The sequence below is a fragment of the Aotus nancymaae genome, unplaced genomic scaffold (assembly GCF_030222135.1).
Source record: "Aotus nancymaae isolate 86718 unplaced genomic scaffold, 86718_ANA_hifiasm-v0.15.2.pri h1tg000003l, whole genome shotgun sequence".
NCBI classification, from domain to species: domain Eukaryota; kingdom Metazoa; phylum Chordata; class Mammalia; order Primates; family Aotidae; genus Aotus; species Aotus nancymaae.
The window spans coordinates 75,222,216-75,249,872 of NW_026988414.1; the positions used below are offsets into that span (position 1 = coordinate 75,222,216).

Here is a 27,657-nt window from a genome sequence, read left to right on the forward strand (position 1 = left end):
TACTTTATATTCTTTGTAGCCATTGTAAATGGGATTGCTTTCTTGATTTTCTTTTTTGGCTTGTTCACTGTTGGTTTTTCCATGTTGATTTTGTATCCTGTACCTTTACTGAATTTGTTAATCAGTTCTAACAGATTTTGGTGAAGTCTTTAGGTTTTCTGGGTTTTTTTCTTTTTTCTTTTCTTTCTTTTTTTTTTTTTTTGTGCGTCCAGGTCTCACTCTGTCACCCAGGCTGGAGTGCGATGGTGGATCATAGCTCACTGCAGCCTTGAACTCCAAGACTCAAGTGATTCTCCTGCCTCTGCCTCTCAAAGTGCTAGGATTACAGGTGTAAGCCACCACACCTGGCTGTCTTTATCTTTTTCTAAATAAAAGATGTCATCTGCGAAGGAGGCTAATTGGACTTTTTCCTTTCCAATTTGGATGGCTTTTATGTTTCAATAACCAGAAGGGGTACCAACAGATTAGTAGCTTATTTGTTGTTCACTTAATAGTTCATTGTAGGTATTCAGCATGTGACCTTTCACATGTTGATGGGACTGAATTTATTGTTATCTTTTGACTCCATCATTCTTTAGAGAGTCCTGCCAGGTCCTGTTCATTTGGCCAGTAAGTGGGGAATTGAGGGAAAGAGCATGGTCAATGATACAGGAGACTTAAAAAAAAATAAACCAGGCCTGAAATTAGCTTATCTTATTTTCCCCTATATTCTAGCATGCAGAACTTAGTCACATGGCCATCTGTCTGCAAGAAAGACTGGAAGGTGTCTAGCTTTGTGACAGGAAAGAAAGCAGTAGTTTTGGTGCATATGGTAGTCTCTGTCATGGAGGCTGATACAGTATTAATAATTTAGGCTTGAGATGATGATAGCTTGGACTAGGGTGGTAGTAGTGGATTTACATTCTCCAGTTGTATTTAGGAGATAGACTCGATAAGACTTGATGTATTATTTAGGGTTTAGGCTAGTGAGCTATAACAGAGACTCCAGAACAGAGTAGCTCATGCAAGATAGAAGTTGTTTCCTCCTTATAATAGTTTAGCCATCCTTAGTTAATCTATGGTTTTACCTTTAGATGGTGTGAAATATCAGTAAAAACTGATAAAGTTATCATAAATGACTGAACAGGATTCCAGCTTATCTTTCTGTACTATTAGGGACATCGTACTAGTTACATGGTTTCTCAGGTAAGAATGAGTAATCTTGTGTTCGTACTACCCAAAGTATTAGGGGCTTTAGTAGTGGGAATTGAAGAGAAAGGTTCTTCTCTGAATTATTCAGAAAGCTGGAAAACATTGAAAAAAAAGATAAAGGAATTTCATTTTATGGGCAAGTAGTGGTATGAATGGATTTTGAAGAACTTGTATAAAGTAGAAAGTTTTGTGGAGGCAGATACATGGACATTTAGTAAATAGCACTTGTAACTTTTTCAAGATTGTGGGGAAAGTTGTTAAAATGGAAATTATTTAGATTTTTTAAACCTAAGAGAAGTTTCTTTGAGAGCAAGTCTTAGAAGTACCTAGCCTCTTTGGTGACTATTCTAAACACTTACCTTCTTAGATTATGTACTGTAAGATTTTAACATAAAAACCTTCACTCAGGACTCATATTGATAATTTTAATTGAAACATTAAGTATTTGAACAGGCCTCTGTAAAATCTCCATACAGCACTAGGTGGCACACTGTGACTTTGGATGAAAATACACATATTTTGTTGAAGACTCCTGTAAGAAAAGAACCTAGGTTAAAAAAAATACTGTTTGAAATAGACATTTATTTTATGAAGTATCTCAGAACCATTTATTGCATTTTAAACCGTGATATGGAGATTAAAATGCTTAAAACTATTTTATTTACATTACTACTAGCATTTTTATAAGAATCGGATTACTAAAAATCATTAGAATTTATGGGTTTTTACTGAAAGGGGTTCATTCAGCATATATTACAAAAAGCATCTGTGCTTTACAACGAAAACTGTTTTTCAATCAGATCTTGTAGTAAGATGAGTAGTTATAATGTTTTTGCTTATTAAGTATTGGAATTAAGAATAAAATCAAAGTCTTCAGCTAGTGGCTTTTTCTTTGAATGTGTGTCTACATATATATACTAAATACAAAAGAGCCAACTTGGTAAAATTTATAGTAGAGCCGAAATGTTTATGGAAGTAAAGAATATTAGATTTGAAGTTTTCTGGTCTAGTGTTAACAACATTGCTATTTTGTGATTATTCATTTTAGTGCTTAAAAACTCATTACTTTATGAAGACTCTTGACTTAGAATATAACATATGGCATAGTGAATTTTATGACCTGATACACACACACACACACACATACACACACACACACATGCACACACACTCTTATAGGATGTTCTGTGATTGTGTAAGGGAATTATCTGAAATAGAGCTGAAAAGTAGGCTATTTATACTTGTTCATTTGTCATGGAAGGAATAGTGGTACTCTTGGTTAAAACAGTGCTTAGGTAACCTAAATGATAGATGCCAGTATAAGTTAGATACAACTGACCAATACTTAATGGGAGATGTGCTTAAGTTAAAGGAGGAGGTTTTATGGTTTTACATTGATTGCAAAGCATGGGAATGAGTGGAAAAGTGACTTTTGCAAATCTAGAGGACACTGAATGGGGTTTGGACAGTGATCACAGACAAATGAGTTTCAGTGAAAGCTTAATAAGTCAGGTAAGTAGATGACACATGGATATTCAGGGTAAGGTCAGAGGAATGAGGGAATATGGGTACAGATGTTTATGTTAAAGATGTGAAAAGTGACAAGTTCTGGAGTGAAAAATTTGAGTTAAACTCTCATCACAGAGAATTAGAGTAGAAGAACATAGTCTTTGTTTTCCTAGTAGTTTGGATATTATTAGTTGGTTAGTTCATTCCTTTCTGTACTGAAACCTGATTCCTGTCACTCACAGATTTAGCACCTGTTGTCGTTCCCTCTTTCCTACCATAAAACAATTTCTCTCTCTACTGGATCATTCCCATCAGCATGAAAGTATGATATACTATCACTCATCTTTTTTTTTGAGGGAGTCTTGTCTTTTGCCAGGCTGGAGTGCAGTGGCACAATCTTGGCTCACTGCAACCTCTACTTACCAGTTTCCAGCGATTCCCCTGCCTCAGCCTCCTGTGTAGCTGGGACTACAGGCACGTGTCACCACGCCCAGCTAATTTTTTGTATTTTAGTAGAGACAGGATTTCACCATGTTGGCCAGGACGGTCTCCGTCTCCTGACCTCGTATCACTCATCTTAAAAATCCATTCTGTTTATTTTTTTGTTCTTTTTTATGGCAAAACTCAAAGTATCTTAATACTCACTATCTCCATTTTCTCATCATTCTGTTTTGAACCTTTTTCAGTCAGGATTTTGACCCCACTATTCCACTAAATAGACAATAACTTACCAATTTATTAGAGTTTATTATAAATTACTACTTTTATCGCTTTCTGGACAATGCAAGGCTATCAGTCTTATTGCTGTTGCTTTAAAGGTAATGAGTTGATTTTTCCCTCTCCTTTGTACTCTTAGGATTTTCCTCTTTGTTTCAGGGTGTCGTCAGTTTTTCTATGATATGCCTAAGTGAAGTTTTCTTTGTATTTATCCTCTTTGGAGTTTGTAGAGCTTCTGGGAGAATTGGGCTTATATCTTTTTCTCAACTTTATTTTATGCTGTCAAAGACATTAATGGGACAATTGGTGAAATTTAAATGCTGTAATTTAAATAATAATTCTGTATCAGTGATAATTTCCTGATTTTGCTAGTTGTGGTATAGCTATTTAAGAGAGTGTCCTTAAAACATAAAATACATAGTGAAGTATTTACTGGCAAGGGAGTATAACTGCAGATTATTCTCAAATGCTTCAGGAAAAAATGTGTGATGGTATGCTTGATATTCTTTGTGTTAATTTATAACTTTTAAATCATTTGAATTTATTTCAGAATAACAAGTAGTGTGTATCTGTTTATCTCACAGTTGGCTTATTTGTTTACATATTGACTATGGCTGCTTCACAGAAAATGGCAAAACTGAGTAGTTGTTACAGAGATGTTATGGCCTGCAAAGCCTATGATAAAAAAATATTTTTTATCTGACCCTTTGTAGTAAATTTTTGTTGACCCTTGCTCTAGAGAATACTATAGTGACTTTTTTTTCTTTCTCTGAAGTCATGCTACTCATTAATTTCCTTCATTTGAGAATAATGTGTTGTTTTTTCTTTACATATTTCCCAAAAGGATAAAAATCAGCCAGTAGGTGGGGAGAATCCAAAATGGAAGGCAAATAGTAACATCTCCCAGGTAAAAATGAGAACTAATTACATGTACCAACAGTACTTTGGCTATTGTAAGGCTAAAGATAAGAACTGTATATAAATACTGTAATGTAGTTAATAAATGTGTTTCTCTTAGGAGTATGGGTTAGCAAGTCTGAAATTGAACAGATAATAGATTGTAGATAATGAGAACTGGGGTTCTTATGTTAGAAAAAGAAGTTTCAAACAAGCAAAGAGAAGGGCTGAAGTGAACCCTGTGGCATAGGATTGAAATCAATCAGTATAAACGCATGATTTTTAATATCTGTATACAAATAGATCCAGATGTGTGTATTGTGGGTTAGGGTGCATTCATATAAGTTCCTATTATCTTTCTGTGAGTTGACTAGATGGTTTTTGTGATGTGATGTTGCTGGGGTACTGGCATGGTAGCAGTTTTTCAGGGGCTCAGCTGGACTGGAATGCCCCAAATGGCTCACTCACACAGTGGGCAGAGGATTCTGTCTGTCTTCTGGTAGTTCAGCTAGGCCCTGTCAACCAGAATGCTGCCTATGTGTGGTCTCTCTACTTGTGGCTTGGGTTTCTCTTAGCATGACAGCTGGATTTTAACAGTGACTATCCCAAGAAAGAGCATTCTAAGAGACTCAGGTGGAGGCTGCAAAGCTTCTGATGACCTAGTCTCAGAAGTTATGCAATGTCCTTTCTGCCTCATTTTATTGGTCAGAGAGCAAGTTACAGAGACATATTCAAGGGGAGTGGTTTACACTAGGGCATGAACATCAGCAGGTGTGGTTTACTGGGGTCAAGGGGGACATCTTTGGAGACTACCTACCATGCTTGTTAATTCATATCTTATTTTTTACTCTTACATGTTTGCTTCATTTACTTGGATTGTTAGCTCTTTGAGGACAAGCACAATACTTTGTATTTCTTTATATTCTCCTCAGTCTCTTATTTGATGCTTTTCACATAGTAATTGCCTCGTTAAATGTATTGTGCCTTAGGATTCCAGGAGTGCTAAAAGTCTAGGCTGGAAAGAACTATAAGAGGGCATGGAGGCACCTACTAATTGGACTGGGATTTTGGGCTGGCCCTGTGGTGAACTTGTTTCACAAAGAGGCAGGTTGCCCACACAGATTTAAAGTTTAGATAAGGAGGCTGTATCCTCATGTTTGTATGGGTGTTTTATGATCTCTTTCTTCTCATAGATACTTGGCTTATAAAAACAGATTATTTTGATATTCATTAGTGTGGAAGCAATTTCCTTTATTTTACTGGACCTGGCTCCTAGCTGGCACAGGGTCTTGGTGGGGCTGAACCTGTAGGCTAGTGTTTTTAGGCCAGGCAGGGTTGGAGCAAGCAAGAAATTACTCGTGTGTACAGTAGTTTGAGTTTTAAAAATTGTAATTTAAATCTATCTTTTAACAGCAGTTATTATTTGAATACTAATAACTTGGAGATAAAATTATATAGCTAACAACTAAATGTTGATTTACTTTAGCAAGATCTCTAGAGAATAAAAAAAGGATTTTCTGAAATATTTTATGCTAAAGAATCTTTTCGAGGAAATACATAGCATGTTTGTAAAAACTGGTCTCTTTTACACTTGGGCCTGTTGATAAGTAAGGGATGGTGCTGATACTAGTCCACAGCAGTGTCTGTGCTCTTTAGGCCACTTTTTCAAACCTTAGATTATATTTGTCATTGAAATAACTTATTTTTTAGAGTTGTAGAACTCAGTGTTTTTAGACCTAAAAAAGACTTGTGACTTTGTTTTCTCTGCTTAACTACCTACCAAATCCTAAATTAGTTTTAAATGTTTTCTATCTGAGAAAATGTGAGAAATAATGACTTTGTTAAATATATTATATATTTTGACTAATATCTAATAATCTAATAAGTACCATCTTTTCCATATATAGGCTTCATTCCAGCGCTCCAATAGTCATGACAAAGTAAGGAGAATAGTTGCAGAGGAGGGTCGTACAGCAAGAAACCTAATAGCTTGGAGTGTTCCACTAGAAAGCAAAGATGATGATGGTATGTATTTAAAAAATTAGTTTCATTTTTGTTGTAAGAAGGATGTACTTAGTTCTAAATAGATAGACTGAAAACTGTTTGTAATTAGACCTCTTGGGCTGATTAGTATATGTTAAGTAAGAAATAATTTTTTATTGCTTTTATACACACATGGCTTTATAAAAGCCTTATTGTTAGTTTTACTTTTTCAGATAGTAGTGAAATTTGAAATTGGGTTTGTTGTGTTATTATGACTGACAGATTAGGGCTTTTTAAAGTGATAAGAGATTTAGTGATATGATTAGGCTTTGTCTCCCTGACCCAAATCTCACCTTGAATTATAATCCCCATAATCCCTAGTGTCAAGGGAGAGATCAGGTGGAGGTAATTGGATCATGGGGTGGTTTCTCCCATGCTGTTCTCATGATAGTGAGTGAGTTCTCATGAGATCTGACGGTTTTAAAAGGGACTCTTTCCCCTTCACTTGGCACTTCTCCTTCATGCTGCCTTGTAAAGAAGGCACCTTGCTTGCCCTTCTCCTTCCACCATGATTGCAAGTTTCCTGAGGTCTCTGAACTATGAACTCTTTCCTTTATAAATTACCCGGTCTCAGGCAGTTCTTTATAAGCAGTGTGGAAATGGACTATTACATTTAGGTTTTTTCTTTTATTAAATTCTTATAAAAATAAGAAGAGGTTTTTTAAAAATCATATTTACCATAATTAGGTGCAATTTAATGTAATATTTTAAAAAATAGAAGTTTTTTTTAGTTCTCTTTATTATTATTTGAACTAGAAAAAAGAAATCTTCTCTCCCCTCTCTTTATTGGCTAGAGGCAGTGTGAGGCCCCTGTTTCTGGGGATGTTGAAGATTGGTTAGAGATACAGAGGACAGGAGGTCTTACTCATTTTGAAATTTGTTACAGGAGACCTCACTTTGAAGTTTTCTGAGGGCTTGTAGAATATTCCTCACAGTTGAGTTTGTCTGATGTCTTTTCATGACTAGATTCAGGTATGTGTTTTTAGTAGGAATTCTATAGAAATGATGTGTCCTTTTCAGTTATCAGAGGAGGTTCGTGATAACTGTCTCGTTACTAGTTAAGCTTAATCAGTTGCTTAAAGTGGTGTCTGCCAAATTTCTCTACTGTAAAGTAACTCATTTTTTCCTATGTAACTGATGAATAATTTGCAGTAAGATAGTTTGAAATTATGAAAATATCCTGTTTTTTTTGTTGTTGAAACAGTATACTCACTGCTTTTAGCTTCTATTGATAATCCTTGGTTATGTTATTCCTCTGGTGGTTGCAAAGTGGTGATTTGTTAACTCCATCATTCCTTCTGCATTTGTTAGCCTTCTAATGTGAGGAAGAGCTTTACTATCTCCTCTTTATTTTTATGTATGTATGTATTTATATTTTCAGTTTGTGTGGACTCATGGCTTCTTATGGTATTTAATGAGCTACAATTAGTCTATTTTGTTGCTCAAATTGTTCTCGATTTTTTAAGTGAGAGATGCTTTAACTTGGCTCTTGTTCCTTTTGACATGTTCTAATCATGTTTCCATTCTTTGAGAACATCTTTATACAAGGTGTTTCAAACTAAACAAGCATTCACCTATTTTTTTCTCTTAAATTTATATTTAAATTTTATTTTATTTAAAATTTTCTTAAAAATTTTGAAAAATCTTTATCTTCTTTACATTTGGTCCTCTGATCCATTTGTAGTCTATTCTTACATATAGTGTGTGGTGTGGATCTAATTTTATCTTTTTCCTTAGAGCTAACAAGTTGCCTCAGTATAACTTATTATAAAGCTTATCTTTGCCCCAGTTATTTCACATTCTACTTTTCTGTAGAGTGAATTTCCATATGTAATTGTATTCCATTCTACTAGTTTGTTTACCTAATTCATGAGTGAGTTCCTTACTATTTTAATTATGGAGGCATTATAGTATTTTAAAATGCCTGCTTGGACCTGTCTTCCTCTGTAGCTTTTCCTTCTCAGTTTTTCTAGCTATTTTTAGAGAGCAGTTACTTTGAATCACAAAAACTATCAAACAAAGGGGAAAATTGGATTTGTCTTTTGAAATTCAGCTTCTTAACAGCTAATCTTTCCACAAGGAGCTTACTATTACTTTATTTCTTTGATAAAAGTACATATCAACATGATTTATTGCAAAAGTAAAAACAAAAATATTTTGTGGTTGCTATGTATTATAAATATTTTTATATGAAATTGTATTCTCATTTTCTGTTGGTTATTCTGAACACAAAATAGTACAAAGGTGTTTCTATTAAAGTTGTTTCTATTCAAAAACCATAAAAGGAAAGAAAATATAATAAACATCTGTACATAACCTGATTTTTCATATAAGAACATAAATAATTGGCCAGTACAATTTTAAAACTTCATTTGTAACTACTGTAACATAATAAAACTTTAAACACAGGCCGGCATGATGGCTCACGCCTGTAATCCTAGCACTTTGGGAGGCTGAAGTGGGTGGATTGTCTGAGCTCAGGAGTTTGAGACCAGCCTGGACAACATGGTGAAACCCTATCTCTACTAAAATACAAAAAAAATTATCCGAGTGTGGTGGCGGGCGCCTGTAATCCCAGCTACTGGGGAGGCTGAGACAGGAGAATAGCTTGAACCTGGGAGGCAAAGGTTGCAGTGAGTTGAGATCATGCCACTGCACTCCAGCCTAGGTGACAGAGTGAGACTGTGTCTCGAAACAAACAAACAAAAAACCTGTAAGCACAATTAGAACTTTCTAAATATCTGTAGTTATGATGACAAAAGAAGAATGTTAACATTTATAATTTTTATGGATTATTTTATATTGTCAACACTTTGCCATATATAGGAAAAAAAGTTTTTAATAGCAACTTGTTCTTGTTTTATGACTACAATATATACTTAGGTGTTTCTGAGGATAATTCCACTTAAAAAAGTTCCCTGCTTCATATTATTTCTGTTTCTAAGCTGATTTTTCTGCTGGATATTCTAAAAGCCTGCTGGTACACTGCAGCTTGTGCTTATTCTAAGCTGGTTTTTCTGCTGGATAGTCTAAGAAAATGTGCTGGTACATTGTTCTATATAATAAAAGGATAAAGGATGTGGCTCTTTAGGTTAGTGTAGCGTTCTCTCCCTTTACCCCTGGTGGAACAGTCAGGGTATCCCACTTATGTCAGGTAAGTTGATAGTTAGGTACCTTTGTGTCATGGCTTGTGTAACTTATACTGCTTCAGGGGACCTGGCCCCAAAATTATTTTGCAGAAAGAAAAATTATTCTGTTATACATTATAGAATTTTATTCCTGTTTTGAGACGCTGGCGAGGTTGCAGAGAAAAAGGAACACTTACACACAGCTGGTGAGGATGTAAATTAGTTTGGCCATTGTGGAAAGCACTTTGGTGATTGCTCAAAGAGTTAAAAACAGAATGACCATTTGACCCAGCAATCTAATTATTGGGTATATTCTCAAAGAATATAAATTGTTCTACCATAAGGACACATGTATGTGTATGTTCATCAAGCATTACTTACAATAGCGAAAACATGGAATCAACCTAAACACCCATCAGCAGTAGACTAGATAAAGAAAATGTGGTACATATATACACCATACACCATGGACTACTATGTAGCCATAAAAAGAATGAATCATGTTCTTTGTAGCAACATGGATGGAGCTGGAGATCATTATCCTAAGTGAACTAACGCAAGAGCAGAAAACCAAATACTGTGTGTTCTCACTTATAAGTGGGAAGTAAACATTGAGTACATGCACAAGGACACAAAAAAGGGACCAAAGACACCAGGGCCTACTTAAGGGTAGAGGGTGGGAGAATGGTGAGGATTGAAAAACTACCTATGGCCAGGCGTGGTGGCTCACGCCTGTAATCCCAGCACTTTGGGAGGCCGAGGCAGGTGGATCACGAGGTCAAGAGATGGAGACCATCCTGGCCAACATGGTGAAACCCCGTCTCTACTAAAAAATTCAAAAATTAGCTGGGTGTGGTGGTGCACGCCTGTCATCCCAGCTACTCGGGAGGCTGAGGCAGGAGAATTGCTTGAACCTGGGAGGCAGAGGTTGCAGTGAGCTGAGATTGTGCCACTGCACTCCAGGTTGGCGCCTGGCGACAGAGCAAGACTCTATCTCAAAAAAAAAAAAAAAAAGAAAGAAAGAAAAACTACCTATTAGGTTCTTTTACGCGAATTACCTGGGTGATGAAATAATCTGTGCACCAAACCCCTGTGAAATGTAATTTGCCTGTATAACAAAGCTGCACATGTACCCCTGGACCTAAAGTAAAAGTTAAAAAAAAGAATTTTATTTCTATTTTGAATTGCTTTTGAGAATAGTAATTATGAAACAGTAAGTTGATATCTTTCTTACAAAGAAGAATGAGAAAAATACAAAGACTTGAAACCTCACTTTTCACAATGAAATTGTGCATTTCATATATCAGATAAACTAAAACAAAATATTGGGGTTTTATATGGCAAAACATATAATCGTCATTTTATTGTTGAAATAAAATTTGAACTTAAAGAACTATTTCCAGATTTGTATACAAGTTGAGGAGTACCAGTAACTGGACCTTGTTTTTAAGTTGTCAGAGTATCTGACTTCTTTAAGAAGTTGATTTACTCCTGTTCAGAGAAACGTATTTGATAATAGAAGTCTCTGGGACTTTGGAAATTTGTTGTTGTTTTAATTATATCGGTTTATATTAACCATGAACAGACTGTACTATACTGTGGTCTCTGGAAGGAGATTAAATGTTAGTATGCCTGAATGATTTGTGTAGTTTAGGTTTATATTATCTAATTACCTATAGTTCAATTTTGTGTTATCTATCATTCTGTATGTCTACATATTTATTTATTTTTTTTCTTGCCTTGAAGGAAAACCTAAATGTCAAACTGGTGGAAAATCTAAGAGGACAATTCAAGGCACTCATAAAACTACTAAACAGGTACGGTAAAAATATATAACATTTTTACTTACTTATTTTTAATTTCAATTTCTCAATGTATTATAAATTATGAAAATCTAATTTTGCAGGATTTGAATATTTAAATAAAAATTTAATATACTTTTAAAAAGAAATGTATATATAGTAATCAGTGTGACTTACTTGTACTAAATACTTTATAGATATTAATTTATTTGGTTCTCGTAAACTTCGATGTAAGCATTACAGTTATCCTCACAGTAAAGTTTTATTACAAAGAGAAACTGAGGCAGAGAGAGGGCATGTAACTGGCTAGTAAGTGACAGAGCCAGGGTTTGAACCCAGGCAGTTCATTTCTTTCTTTCTTTCTTTTTTTAAACTCTTTTTTTCTTTGAGACAGTGTCATCCTGTTTCCCAGGCTGGAGTACAGTGGTGTGATCTTGGCTCACTGAACCCTCTTCTTCCTGGGGTTCAAGCAGTTCTAGTGCCTCAGCCACCCCAGTAGCTGGGACTACAGGAATGTGCCACCACGCCCAGCTAATTTTTTTTTTTTTTTCTTCTTTTTTGAGACGGAGTTTCGCTCTTGTTACCCAGGCTGGAGTGCAATGACGCGATCTTGGCTCACCGCAGCCTCCGCCTCCTGGGTTCAGGCAATTCTCCTGCCTCAGCCTCCCGAGTAGCTGGGATTACAGGCACACACCACCATGCCCAGCTAATTTTTTGTATTTTTAGTACAGATGGGGTTTCACCATGTTGGCCAGGCTGATCCTGAACTCCTGGCCTACTGTGATCTGCCCGCCTTGGCCTCCCAATGTGCTGGGATTATAGGCATAAACCACTGCATCCAGCCCCAGGCACTTAATTTCCACAATTTATGCTCCTGACTCCTCTGCTACATCTTCCATGTTTGCCAGTTCTTTTATGATTTTCTTGATATAATGATACCTTTATGTTGTAGGCTAGTAAAAATGTTTTGACTCTAAAAATTTTAAATTGCTCTACTAAAATTTTAGAGAACACAAGCCTACTTTATTTTTTGAAAGTGTTTAGCATAATTATAGTTAGCTCTTTAATCATAGCTATTTTCTCTGAAATTTTCATCTGTGTTATTATTTTATTAATTTAATTTTTTGAGATAAGGTCTCACTGTTGCCCAGGCTGAATACAGTGGCATGATAACAGGTCACTGCAGCCTTGACCTCCTGGGCTCAAGTGATTCTCCCACCTCAGCCCTCCAGAGTGGCTGGGACCACAGGTGTGCACCATTGTGCCTGACTAATTTTTGATTTTTTGGACAATTATTTTGATATTTTAAGTATACTAGTATGTATTAGGTAAGATAAAACTTCATATGAGAAAAACATGGACTTCTAATCATGATATCACTGTGAGTTCACAAAGAATCCTCCACACACACAAAGGCATCAATGATTTTATATACATATATAATATATAATATATATTTTCTATATACTATATATAATAAAGGTTAAAAATATATACATATGTGTATGTTTTTAATAAATATACAGCTATAAAATATACATATATACTTATATATGCACATATATACACACACATATTTTCTTATATATGTATATGTATTTTAGGTTCAGGACTACATGTGCAGGCTTGTTATATAGGTAAACTTGTTTCACGGGGGTTCATTGTACAGGTTATTTTGTCACGCAGGTACTAAGCATAGTACCCAATAGTTATTTTTTCTATTCCTCTTTTTCCTCCCACCCTCAAGGAGGACCCACCGTTTGCCGTTCCCCTCTTTGTGTTCACGGGTTTTTATGATTTAGCTCTTATAAGTGAGAACATACAGTATTTGGTTTTCTGTTTCCGTGATAGTTTGCTAAGGATAATGGCCTCCAGCTCTATCTGTGTTCCAGCAAAATACATAATCTTGTTATTTTTTATGGCTATTCCATGGTATATATAGTATTCCATGGTATGTATGTACTAAATAGTACATGGTATATATGTATTCCATGGTGTATATGTACTAAATTTTCTTTATCCAATCTGTCATTGATGGGCATTTAGGTTGATTCCATGTCTTTGCTATTGTGAATAGTGCTGCAATGAACATTCGAGTGCATGTGTCTTTATGGTAGAATGCTCTGTATTCCTCTGGGTATATACCCTGTAATGGGATTGCTGAGTTGAATGGTATTTCTGTTTTTAGCTCTTTGAGGAATTGCCATGTTGCTTTCCATGATGGCTGAACTAATTTATACTCCCAGCAATAGTGTAGAAGTATTCTCTTATCTCCACAACCTCACCAAGATCTGTTATTTTTTGACTTTTTAATGGTAGCCATTCTGACTGGTATGAAATGGTATCTCATTGTGATTTTGATTTCCATTTCTCTATTGAACAGTGATAATGAGCTTTTTTTCATAAGCTTATTGCCAGCATGTATGACTTCTTTAGAAAAGTGTTCACATTCTTTGCCTACTTTTTAATAGGGTTGTTTATTTTTATCTTGTAAATTTATTTACATTTATTATAGATGCCAGATGTTGAACCTTTGTCAGATGCATAGTTTACAAAAATTTTCTCTCATTCTGTAAGTTGTTTACTTTTTTTTTTTTTTTTTTGCTGTGCAGAAGCTCTTAAGTTTAATTAGATCCCACATGTCAAATTTTGCTTTAGTGTCAATTGCTTTTGGTGTCTTTGTAAAGAAATTGTTGCATGTTCCTATGTCCAGGATGGTACTGCCGGTTGTCTTCCAGGGTTTTTATAGTTTTGGGTTTTACATTTAAGTCTTTAATCCATCTTGAGTTGATTTTTGTATATGATGTTTCAGTCTTCTGCATATGGCTTCCCATTTGCAGAAGGGAAAGCCATTTATTGAATAAAGTCCTTTCCCTATACCTTGTTTTTGTCAGCTTTGTCAAAGATCAGGTCGTTGTAGGGGTGTGGCCTTATTTCTGGGGTCTCTGTGTCTGTTTTTTGTATCTGTTTTTTGTACCAGTACCATGCTATTTTGGTTACTGTAGCCTTATAGTTTGACGTTGGGTAGTGTTGATGCCTCTAAGTTTTTTTTTTTTTTTTTTTCTTAACTTAGGATTGCCTTGGCTATTTGGGCTTTTTTTTTTTTTTGGTTCCACATGAATTTTAAATAGTTTTTTTATCGTTCTGTGAAGAATGTCATTGGTAGTTTGATAGGAATGGCATTAAATTGCTTTGGGCAGTATGGCCATTTTAATGATATTGATTCTTCCTATTTGTGAGCATGGGATGTTTTTTCATTTGTTTATGTCATCTCTGATTTCTTTGAGCAGTGTTTTGTAATTCTTCTTGTGGTGACGTTTCACCTCCCTGTTTAGCTGTATTTCTAGGTATTTTATTCTTTTTTGTCGCAATTTTGAGTTGGATTGAATTCCTGATTTGGCTCTTGGCTTGGCTGTTGTTGTGTATAAGAATGCTAATGATTTTTGTACAGTGATTTTGTATCCTGAAACTTTGCTGAAGTTCTTTATCAGCTAAAGGAACTTTTGTGCTGAGATTGTGGGTTTTCTAGATACATAGAATCAAGTAATCTGCAAAAGGATGTTTTGACTTCCTCCCTTCCTATTTGGATGCCCTTTATTTCTTTCACTTGCCTGATGGCTCTTGCCAGGACTTCCAATACTGTATTGAATAGGAGTGGTGAGAGAGGGCATCTTTGTCTTGGGCCAGTTTTCAAGGGGAATGCTTCCCGCTTTTCCCCATTCAGTATGGTGTTGGATGTTGCTTTGTCATAGATGACTCTTACTATTTTGAGGTATCTTCCTTTAGTACTTAATTTATTGAGAGTTTTTAACATGAAGATATGTTGAATTTTATTGAAAGCTTTTTCTGCATCCATTGAGATAACTATGTGTTTTTTTTCTTTAGTTCTGTTTATATGATGAATCATATTTCTTGATTTGCCTATGTTGAAGTAACCTTGCATCCCAGGGATGAAGCCTACTTGATTATGGTGGATTAGCTTTTTACTGTGCTGCTGAATTTGGTGTGCAAGTATTTTGTTGAGGAGTTTTGCGTCAATGTTGATCAAATATACTGGCCTGAAGTTTGTTTTTATGTTGTGTCTCTGCCAGATTTTGGTATCAGGATGATACTGGCTTCATAGAATGAGTTGGGGAGTTCTTTCTTCTCAATTTTTTGGAATAGTTTCGATAGGAATGGTACCAGCTTTTCTTTGTATATCTGGTAGAATTTGGCTGTGAATTCTTCTGGTACTAGACCTTTTTTGGTTGATAGGCTACTTATTAGTGATTCCATTTCAGAGCTTATTATTGGTCCATTTAGGGAATCAGTTTGTTCCTAGTTCAGTCTTGGGAGGGAGTATGTGTCCAGGAATTTATCCATATCTTCTAGGTTTTCTAGTTTGTATGCATAGAGGTGTTCATAGTGGTTTCTGATGGTTATTTTTATTTCTGCGGGGTCAGTGGTAATATCTCTTCTGTCATTTCTAATTGTGTTTATTTGGATATTCTCTCTTGTCTTCTTTATTAGTCTAGCTAGTGGCCTATCTTATTAATTTTTTTAAAGAACCAACTCCTGGATTTATTAATCTTTTGAATGATTTTTCATGTCTTGATTTCCTTTGGCTCATCTCTGATTTTGGTTATTATCATGTCTTCTGCTAGTTTTGGGGTTGATTTGCTCTTGCTTCTGTAATTCTCTTAGTTGTGATGTAAGATTGTTAATTTGAGATCTTACCAACTTTTTGGTGTGGGTGTTTAGTGCTATGAATTTCCCTCTTAACACTACCTTAGCTGCATCCCAGAGATTCTGGTATGTTGTGTCTTTGTTCTCATTAGTTTCAAAGAACTTCTTGATTTCTGCCTTCATTTCATTATTTACCCCAAATTATTTCAAGAGCATCTTGTTTAATTTCCATGTAATTGCATGGTTTTGAGTGATTTTCTTAGTTTTGACTTTTATTTTTATTACATTATGGTCTGAAAGTGTGTTTTGGGAAATAACTCTCTATTCAATAAATGGTGCTGAGATAACTGGATAGCCATATGTAGAAGATTGAAACTAGGTCCTTTCCTTACACCGTATACAAAAATCTACTCAAGATGGATTAAAGACTTAAATGTAAAACCCAAAGCTATACATAAATACATAGAATCAAGTCATCAGCAAATGGATATTTTGACTTCCTCTCTTCCTATTTGGATGCCTTTATTTCTTTCTGGTATTATGATTTTGGTTCTTTTTGCATCTGCTGAGGGTTGTTTTATGCCCAATTATGTAGTTGATTTTAGAGTATGTTCCATGTGGCAATGAGAATAATGTATATTCTGTTGTTTTTGGCTGGAGAGTTCTGTAGAGATCTGTCAGATCCATTTGGTACAATGTTGAGTTCAGGTCCTGAATAGCTTTGTTAATTTTCTGCCTTGATGATCTAATACTGCCAGTGGAGTATTGAGGTCTTCCACTCTTATTGTGTGGGAGTCTCTTTGTAGGTCTTTAAGAAGTTGCTTTATGAATCTGGGTGCTCCTGGGTTGGGTGCATATATATTTAGTATGGTTAGATCTTGTTGAATTGAATCATTTATCATTACATAATGTCCTTTTTTTGGTCTTTTTTGATCTTTGTTGGCTCAAAGTCTATTTTGTCTGAAGTTAGGATTGTAACCCTTCCTTTTTTTCTGATTTGCATTTGCTTGGTGAATTTCCTTCCATCCCTTTATTTTGAGCCTCTGGGTGTCTTTATGTGTGATATGGGTCTCTTGAAGACAACATACCATTAGGTCTTGCTTTTTTATTCAACTTGCCACTCTGTGCCTTTTAAGTGGGGCATTTAGCCCATTTCCATTCAAGGTTAGCGATATGTGTGGATTTGATACTATCATGTTGTTGTTAGGCAGTTATTATGCTGGCGTGTTTGTGCGGTCGCTTTACAGTGTCCGTGGTCTGTGTTTTTGAATTGGTTGGTAGCAGTTCTTCCTTTCTATATTTTGTGCTGCTTTCAAGATCTCTTGTAAGTCAGGACTGGTTGTCATAAACTCTCTCAACATTTGCTTATCTGAAAAGGATCTTATTTCTCCTTTGCTTAGGAAGCTTATTTTGACTGGATATGAAATTCTTGGTGGAAGATTTTTTTTTCTTTAAAAATGTTGAAGATAAATCTTCAATCTCTTCTGGCTTGTAGTTGAGAAGTCTGCTGTTAGCTTTATGAGGTTCCCTTTGTAGGTGACCTGCCCTTTCTCTCTGTTAAAGCTGCCTTCAACATTTTTTCTTTCATTTCAACCTTGGAAAGTCTGATGATTATATGTCTTGGGGGGATGATCTTCTTGTGTAGAATCTTGCAGGGGTTCTCTATATTTCCTGAATTTGACTGTTGGCCTCTCTATCAAGGTTGGGAAAGTTTTCATGGATACTATTCTGAAGTATTTTTTCAAGTTGTTTGTTTTCTCCCCATCCTTTTCAGGGATGCCAGTGATTAATAGATTTGACCTCTTTATGTAATCCCATATTTCTTAGAGGTTTGTTCATTTCTTTTTTTTTGTTATTGTTGGTCTTATTTCAGAAACTCAGTCTTCAAGTTCTGAGATTCTTTCCTCAGCTTGGTCTATTCTGTTAATACTTGTGATTACATTGTGAAATTCTTATAGTGTGTTATTTAGCCCTGTCATATCTGTTAGGTTCTTTCTTATACTGGCTATTTCATTTTTTAGTTCCTGTATTTTATTGTGATTCTTAGTTTCCTTGGATTGGGTTTTGTCCTTCTCCTGAATCTCAATGATCTTTGTTCCTATCCATATATATATATATATATATATATATATATATATATATATATATATATATATATATATTTTTTTTTTTTTTTTTGAGGCAGAGTCTTGCTCTTTCACCCAGGCTGGAATATAGTGGCGCAGTCTCTGCTCACTGCAACCTCCATCTCTTGGGTTCAAGCGATTCTCCCACCTCAACCTCCCAAGTAGCTGGGATTACAGGCCTACCCACCATCATGCCCAGCTAATTTTTGTATTTTTGTATTTTTGTAGAGATGAGGTTTCACTGTGTTGGCCAGGCTGATCTTGAACTCCTGACCTTGGATGACCCACCACCCTCGGCGTCCCAAAGTGCTGGGATTACAGGCTCCATTCATATTCTGAATTCTATTTCTGTCATTTCAGCCAGCTCAGCTTGGTTAAAAACCCTTATTAGAGAACTGATGTGATTTGAAGACATATGACGCTTTGGTCATTTGAGTTACTGGAGTTCTTGCATTGGTTCTTTTCTCTGAGTGTGGGCGTTTCTTTAACTGTAGTGTAGTTTGAGTAGAGTTAATAGACTTCTTTTCTGGGCGTTTTCACAGGACCGAAGCTTTGTGCAGGGTCTTTGTTGCTGACTTCTGCTGTTTGATTTCGTGGGGATGGGTATGTTAGCCATATGGTTTGGCTCTGTGTTTCCACCCAAATCTTACCTTGAATTGTAATCCCCATAATTCCCACCTGTCAAGGGCAGGACCGGGAGGAGGTGATTGGATGGTGGTGGTGGTTTCTCCCATGCTGTTCTTGTGATAGTGAGTGGGTCTCACGAGACCTGATGGGTTTATAAGCGTCTGGTGTTTCCCCTGCTGGCACTCACTCTGTCCTGCCACTCTGTGAAGAAGTTTCCTGTTTCTTCTTTGCCTTTGCGATGACTGTAAGTTTCCTGAGGTCTCTCCAGCCATGTGAAACTGTGAGTCAATTAAACCTCTTTCCTTTATAAGTATCCAGTCTTGGGTATTTCTTTGTAGCAGTGTGAGAACAGACTAATATGGGATTATGTTTTTGGTGTTGAAGCTTTGGGATGTGATCCAGTAGGTGGTGCATAACCTATCGGTCAGTCGATAGGTTCTTCCTTGGCCGGGTGGTTTCCTCACAGTTGTAACTGTGTTCCCTCTCAATGTTCTCAAAGTATGGGCTCCTCTCCCACTGCTTTAGACTGTGGCTTGACACTCCCAGGCTGCCCATTGCAGCTCTGGGGTGATCTCAAGGTTTATGTTTCCTCCCCAACTTGGAGCCAGGAGAGGAAGAGACTTTAGCAGTGGCATCACAGGATGAACGGTCTGTGCTGTGGGCCCAGGCTAGGAGTTCCCTGTCTGTTGATGAGCAGGGGGATGGGTGGGACCCATGGGAGACAGACTGGCCTTCTCTCCTTGTGTTGACTGCAGTTTGTTGAAGGGGTGGATAAGGCACTTTGGGTGTTTGTTCCTTTGTTAGTCTGAGGGTAGCAAGGACTGTTCCATGGCAGAGGTAGTGGCAGAGAGGCTTTTGGTTGCTCCCGGGGGCTCCACCTCCAAGAATTGTGGAGCCACTGTTACTGAGGGTGTTTAGCCAGTGGGATGGGGCAGCTGCACTGCTGGCATGACCTTGGGGTTCCACTTGTTGGGGAGCAGGGAGTTGAAGGCTCACAGGGAGGAGAGGTTGGTCTCTTCTCCCTATGGTGGCTGTGATGTACTACTGTTAGCTTGGGTGTAGCCCTCAGGCTCTTTTGTTTCTGTCCCAGACCAAGGGCAGCAGGGATAGCACTGTTAATGTGGCACTGGCAGAGGTGCTGTCGTATGGCTTTGGGAGCCTCTTCCCAGGGAAACTCCATGTCACTACCAGCGTGTATGCTCAGGTGTGACTGGGGTGACTGTTCTGCATTCATGAGCCGTGGGCCCTGACCAGTGAAGAGTGGGGGTGTGGGGGTCCTAGGGAAGAGGGGCTGCACTTCTCTCTGTATGGTGGCTGTGGTGTGCTAGAGGTGCCAGGTAGGCCCTTTTTTACCCCCCAGTTCAAGGGCTGTTGGGGCTGTACCACTCCAACTGTAGTGGCGGAGAGGTTGTGGCTTGACTCTGGGATTTCCACTTCGGAGAAATGCTGGGCTGTCTCTGCTTGCAGTAATCAGGTGGGGGCAGGGTGGTTGTGCTGGAGTCCCAGGTCAGGTGGCCCTGCCCCATGAGGAGAAGGGAGACCTGGGATCTGCATGAGCACTACAGCCGCCTTTCTGCGAGGTGGTTGCTCTGTGCTGGGGGTCTGGACCAGCCCCTGGTCTCCCACAGATTCTTTCGAGCCTGGAGATAGCAAGGGCAAGGGTTGCCACCTTCTTCACAAGGTGGCAGGAAGAACTGCTGAGCGAAGCAGGGAGGAGCACCTTAAAAAAACCATCAGATCTTGTGAGAACTCGCTATCATGAGAACAGGATGGGGAAAACCGCCTCCATGATTCAGTTACCACTTGGTCTCTCCCTTTACACGTGGGGATTATGGAGATTATAATTCAAGATGAGATTTGGGTGGGGACAGAAAGCCTAATCATATCAATCTCCCATGGATATTAAAATCTTTGGATGTTCAAGTCCCTTATATAAAATGGTGTAGTATTTGCATGTAACCTATGCATATCCTCCCATAGACTTTAAATCATCTTTAGATTGCTTATGATACCTACTGCAATGTAAAAGTTATGTAAATAGTTGTTATACTGTATTGTTTAGGGAATAATGACAGGAAAAAAGTCCATACATGTTCAGTACAGATGATGCTTCTTATTTCCGGAATAGTTTTGATTTGTAGTTGATTGAATCCATGGATATTGAACCCATGGATATGGTGGGCTGGCTGTATAGTTCTGTATATATTGTTATTATTGTCATAGTTATCAGCAAAAATAATGGAAGAAAGCTTTGCTTTGGAACAGATGCCAGTTGAAAGGGATTTCGAATTTGGTTTAGTCCAAGAAGGGAATATTTCCATGCTAATTAAATCATTTACCATTTAGTGCTGGAAAGACCTTGGAGAGCAATTGAGGTACAGGTTTTGTGGGCTGTTGAATGTATCTTTAAAGTTTATTGCTTTAGTGTTGACAAAGATGGCTTTTCCCATCTTCATTGATATTTGGGCCTGGATTTGCTATTTTTTATTTGCTGTATGTGCCAACAATAGTCTGGATGGGGAACTAGAGAGGGAGAGGGAGGATGAGCAGCTTCATCTGGAACTCGAGAGAGAGACAGAGAGAGAGAGAGAGAGAGAGAGAGAGAGAGAGAGAGAGAGAGAGAGAGAGAGTGTATTCTCTACTCTGGGGCTCTACTATTAAAAAGAAAAGAACAGAGAAGAAAAACCCAAACAAATGGTGTGAGATTGTTTGTTGGTCTAAGTGTAGTAGGTTAGCATTTCATTTCATTATTTATTTTATTTTATTATTTTAGTTTAAGTAACTACATAGCGATAAGCAGCTCCTTTGTATTTCTAGTGAGAAGGTTTAGGTTTGAGTTTTTAATTTAGGTCTTAATATCAGTAAATTGCATGCTCATGGTTTTGGTGGAATGATCCTGTGGTGCGTTCTGTAAAAGTATAGACTATAGTTCTCTACTTTCAAAGTCTGCCTCAGGAAGTGAAGAAATAATGGGTCATGAGAACACTAAAGTTATATTATTTGGTGAGTCTGCTCTGGCTGTAGCTGGAGCTTGGTTTTATTCTTTCTGTTTTCTTCTCTAGTAAGTTATTTCTTATCTATATGTTAAATTTTACACTTAGAGGAAAAATAGTTTAAGAAAATAAAATAACAACATAGCTATAATACATGGCATTTCTAGATGAAAACAATATATGCAATTGTTATTTGTGAATACATATAAATGTGCCATGCGTACATTCTAGTAAATCATGAATAACTGGAGTGTTCTAGTTTTGCTGACATTCTCTTCACTGTTAAAGTCATCCCAATCTTCATTAAGACATGTCTGAAATAAAAGTTGACTTCACAAATCTGTTCCTTTTAAGGTGAGAAACTTGTTTTGATGAACTCACATGTGATATAAGCAGAAAATAAGAATGTCTTATTTTTAAGTATTTATGTTAAAAATGTACTTTATATGAAAATCCAATCCACGGAAGTCCTTTTATTTATTTCTTTTCACGTTTTATTTTATTTCACCAGAGTACTGCAGTGGACTGTAAAATAACATCATCTACAGCTGGAGATAAACACTTTGATAAAAGTCCCACTAAAACAAGGCACCCTCGGAAAATCGATCTGAGAGCTCGATACTGGGCATTTCTTTTTGATAATCTTCGCCGAGCAGTAGATGAAATCTATGTAACTTGCGAATCAGATCAGAGTGTGGTTGAATGTAAGGTAAGGTTTGCTTTGAGGCCTTGTAATCCATTTGAACTCAGATTCTTGAATTTTTCCACTACATCTGACTTGATCTTTTTTTTTTTTCTTTGAGACAGAGTTTTGCTCTTTTGCCCAGGCTAGAGTGCAGTGGCGTGGTCTTGGCTCACTACAATCTCTGCCTCCCAAGTGATTCTCCTGCCTTAGTCTCCTGAATAGCTGGGGTTTCAGGCAGATGCCACCACACCTGGCTGATTTTTGTACTTGTAGTAGAGACGGGGTTTTGCTGTGTTGGCCAGGTTGGTCTCAAACTCCTGACCTTAAGTGATCCACCCACCTCGGCCTCCCAGAGTGCTGGGATTACAGGTGTGAGGCACCGTGCCTGGCCCTGACTGGATCATTTATTTCACTTTTTCTAGTTTTAATAAATTCTGTATGCTTTTCATTTCATTACCTCTTATGAAACACTGTTCTTTTGATCCATATGCTAACATCAGCATTATGCTTCAGGTTTTCTTGATTTTGAAGATTTTTTTTTGTATTAACTAATTATGTATTTTATATTCTGTGAAGGATTTGGTAGAAAGCTGTCTTGATACATAGTTTTGGACAGGGAATCAAAGGGTTGGTTACATACCCATTGTTTTAAAAATCCTTACCTGTATTCTTCATTGGTGCTGTAGATGGCACTAGTGAGGTTTCACATTCTTTGGTTTCATGTTTAATGTCTTTAATTGGACATTACTCCCTTTCCATTGAGATACTTATCACTCTCCTAATTCACTTTGGTCAGGGAAAAGTGAGATTGATGGCTAACCATAAACAATCCTGGGTGGGATTGGGATGTCATTGTAAGGTGCGTTTTCTAATTTTAGGTAATCTTGTGTTTGTAATAGGATATTAAACAGACACATGGTGTAGAGTGTCTCTAAAAAGCCTGGCCTTTTAGTAAGTAGAGACTGTATACCATATTATTTTTTACTGAATAAAACTAATTTGAGGAAAACCAGAGTGATACATGTTTATAGAACTATTAAAGAGATAACTTCTGTTTTTATGGTGAACATGGTTGAAAACCCTGGAATTCATTATTTGACCTTTGAAATATATGAGGGGTCAAAGACGAGTTACATGTTGAGACAGCAGCTATGTTTCCTCTTAAATTGGAAACAGTCAAAATAGGCTTTAGACTAGTTTTAAAATATTAGTTATTAAAAGCAGGTTTCAAAATGAACAGTAGTTGAAAACATCTAAATATATGTTATATGGTTGTTACACTTAAATATTGTTACTATCAGCATGTAAAAACTTTTTTTTTTTTTTTGAGACAGGGTCTTTTTCTGTCACCCAAGCTAGAGTGTGGTGGTACAAACATGGCTCACTGAAGCCTTGACCTTCTGGACTCAAGCAATCCTCCTGCCTCAGCCTCCTGAGTAGCTGGGACCACAGGCATACGCCACCATGCCTGGCTAATTTTTAAAATTTTTTTGTAGAGATGAGGCCTTGCCATGTTTCCCAGGCTTGTCTTGAATTCCTGGGGCTCAAGCAATCCTCCTACCTCAGCCTCCCAAAGTGCTGGGATTTTAGGTGTGAGCCGCCATGCCCAGCCACTTTTTATGTTTTAATAAAAACATTTTTAGGTAAAATCATATTCTTGGAGTATAATGAGTCAGTATGTCGTGGACATACTGGACTTAGTCCAGTAGGACACTAAGTCCAGAGGACACTACTGGACTTAGTTTTGTGTTACATTTCATAGACTGAGCATGTGGATCTAGAATATCTCTAGATTACCCCTAGAAATTAATCAAAGCAGCAGTTTCGTTGGTTTTGTGATTAAAAATGACAAATGACTGATTGATGAAACAAATTTGCTTAAAAATATACATTCTTCTTGAGAGGAAAGTGAGATTGACCAATTGCGATTACGTCTTTTTATGATGAGCAGAAACTCTTGCACCTATCTCTGACATGACTGTGCTTTAGAAAGCTAGAATTGGCTACAAGAAAGTGTGGCTTTTATTTCTAGTTCTGTCACTTATTCAAAGCTTTATAAAGGCTTAATAGCAATAGGATTTTTTTTTGTATAAGTTGTAGATTTAAAAGAATGGAGAAACTTTTGACAAAGTGAGAGGAATGGAGATGTGTTTTCCGTTCACTGTACTGTGCCAAGATGCTGCAAGGCTTATGCTGGGAAACCTAGCAGTTTAAAAGGTATTTTTATATTCTGCTCTTCCCCCATCCAGACTTACAGGTGGTGATGTGAAAAGACACAATTTAACACTTGGTCTAAGCACATGCTGGGTATCTACTAACTAGTTTTTTTCTTTTGTTTTGCTTTATACTCATTATCAAAGCCCTGCCATCCATGATCTCATTTGGTTAGTATCTTTACGAGATACATGACCCAATAATTTTTCCTCATTTTGTAAGTGGGTTCAACCGTTGTTTTGTTGATGCATTGAAGGATTTATTCCTATTTGTGATTTGTATGTTTTAGCCTTGGTTAGATAGCCACAGTTCAGTTCTCTGTCTTATGTGTAAAATGCAGTTAATAATATGTAATTCACATTGTAAGTATAGCATGATGTGAAAAGTATCTTTCCTGTTTGCCCAGATTTCTGACTAGATGGTAACTTCGTAATCAAAGGAAGCTTAATTCCCCATTTTTTGAGTTTGAAGATTGTGCCTGTTTATGACATCAGCTGCTTTACTACATAAATTGCTAAGAACTGGAAAACTCCGCTCTAAGCATCACCCCTACATTTCCCATGCTCTCTTACAAAGTAGTCTAGCGTGGGCTGGGGGAATTGTTTTTTGGAATGTACACAGTTAATGAAATGGTGGCCATCCCCTCATTTGTTCTCACAAAATTTTGAGGTAAGGGTTGAAAGAGTTGGTTGTGAAGTTTGTGGGTGTGGCTGCCGGAAGGGGAGATTGGCATCTTCTTCTCTGGTTGAATGTTTGCTTTGTGGACAGATTTTGGTGTCTCTGGAATGTACTGAACGAGTCTAGGGGAAAACGTGCTGGGAATACACTTTCCTTTCCTTTCCTTGTTTCCCATTTCAATCTGGAGGGAACGAGATGTGTGTCTCTGGAGGTGTGGGGGCACCTTTGGATACAGAGACTGGCACTTGCATCTGGCTTAGAGATTTCTTAGCACAATAGACTTGCTGGAGTAGTCTGTGCCAGCTGGGCTTGAAAGGACTCTCAGACAGTATGCCTTGAAAGAAGGTCTTGGTGATCAAGTAAAGAAGACCCGAGTGTATCTGATGATCTGTGTGAGGGAAGGAGCATAGGCATAAATGAAGATGTTAGAGTCATAGGAGCTTCCTCTGGGGACACTTAGCTAGGTGAGTATATGTAAAACTCTGATGGAGTTGGGCCCGTGTCTCTTATTCCCATGTGTGTTTCCATGTGTACTCAATCTTTAGCTCCCATTTATAACAGAGAACTTGGTATTTGGTTTTCTATTACTGCATTAGTTTGCTTAGGATAATGGCCTCCAGCTGCATCCGTGTTCCTACAAAGCACATGATCTTGTTTTTTCGATTCTTATGTCAACTTGATTGTATAGTTACTTTATAGTGTCAGTGGGCTCTTATGGTGGCAGGCATTGTTTTTTCATTTTCATGTTTAGCACTCCCTTAGAGACCTCTTTTAAGGCAGGTTTGATGGTAACAAATTCCCTTTGCTTGTGTCAAAAGGATTTTATTTCTCCTTTGCTTATGAAGCTTAGTTTGGCTGGATATGAAATTCTTGGTTGAAATTTATTTCTTTTCCTTTTTCCTTTTCCCTCTCCTTCCCCCCCCTTTCTCTCGCCTCCTTTCCTCTCTTCTCCCCTCCTTTCCTCTCCTTTCTCCCCTCCTTTCTTCCCTCCTCTCCTCTCCCTTCCCCTCCCTTTCCCTCCCCTCCCCTCCTCTTTTGTCACCCAGGCTAGAGTGCAATGGTGCAGTCTTGGCTCACCACAACCTCCGCCTCCTGGGTTCAAGTGATTCTCCTATCTCAGCCTCCTGACTAGCTGGGATTACAGGCATGTGCCACCATGCCCAGCTAATTTTGTATGTTGAGGAGAGTTGGGGTTTCTCCATGTTGGTCAGGCTGGCTTCAAACTCCCAACCTCGGGTGATCCACCTGCCTCAGCCTCCCAAAGTGCTGGGATTACAGGCATGAGCTACCACACCCCGCCCAGAATTTATTTTCTTTACAGATACTGAATATAAGCTCCCAATCTCTTCTGGCTCATAGGGTTTCTGCTGAAAGATCTGCTGTTAGCCTGATGAGTTTATCTTTGTAGGTAACCCGCCCCTTCTCTCTAGCTGCCTTTAAAGGTTTTTTTTGTTTTTGTTTTTGTCTTTTTTTTTTTTTCCCACTGACCTTGGAGAATCTGATAAATATATGTTGGAGGGATGGTTGACTTACAGTATTTTGCAGTTGTTCCCTGAATTTGCATGTTGATGTATCTAGTGAGGTTGGGGAAATTTTCATGGACAATTTCCATGTATTTCATTTGTACACTGCTATGAAGAAATACCTGAAACTAGGTAATTTATTATTATTATTATTATTATTTTTTATTGTACTTAAAGCTCTGGGGTACATGTGCACATCCCGCAGAGTTGTTGCATAGGTACTGACATGCCATGGTGGTTTGCAGTCTTCGTCCCCCTGTCGCCTACATCAGGCATTTCTCTCAGTGTTTTTCCTCCCCAGCTTTCCTCCCCCAACCCTGCTGTTTCTCCCCAGCCCCCCACCCCTCAACCTACCCCAATGTGTGATGTTCCCCTCCCTATGCCCATGTGTTCTCATTGTTCAACACCCGCCTATGAGTGAGAACATTCAGTGTTTGATTTTTGGTTCTTGTGTAAGTTTGTTGAGAATGATGGTTTCCAGATTCATCCATATTCCTACAAAGGACACGAACTTGTCGTTTTTTATGGCTGCATAGTATTCCATGCTGTATATGTGCCACGTTTTCCTTGTCCATTCTATCATTGATGGGCATTTGGATTGGTTCCAGGTCTTTGCTATTGTAAACAGTGCCACAGTGAACATACGTGTGCATGTGTCTTTATAATAGAACTATTTATAATTCTTTGTGTATGTACCCAGTAATGAGATTGCTGGGTCAAATGGTATTTCTATTTCTAGATCCTTGAGGAATCACCCCACTGTCTTCCACAATTGTTGAACTAGTTTACACTCCCACCAATAGTGTAAAAGTGTTCCTATTTCTCCACATCCTCTCCAGCATCTGTATCCAGATTTTTT

General features: G+C 37.5%; 1 protein-coding gene across 8 annotated transcripts in view; it reads left to right on the top strand.

The window, feature by feature from the left end:
- The window catches only part of SCAPER (S-phase cyclin A associated protein in the ER), a 522,830-nt gene that overhangs the window by 40,275 nt on the left and 454,898 nt on the right, over positions 1-27,657 (top strand). For 5 of the 8 annotated variants that reach the window (XM_064382919.1, XM_064382916.1, XM_064382921.1 and 2 more), the window contains exons 2-5: positions 4,262-4,324; positions 6,222-6,339; positions 11,232-11,302; positions 22,210-22,407. In XM_064382919.1, the coding sequence (XP_064238989.1) occupies positions 4,262-4,324; positions 6,222-6,339; positions 11,232-11,302; positions 22,210-22,407 (450 nt within the window). The remainder of the gene's footprint in view (positions 1-4,261; positions 4,325-6,221; positions 6,340-11,231; positions 11,303-22,209; positions 22,408-27,657) is intronic. The other 3 variants (XM_012457694.2, XM_064382918.1, XM_064382920.1) reach the window with 2 other exon arrangements.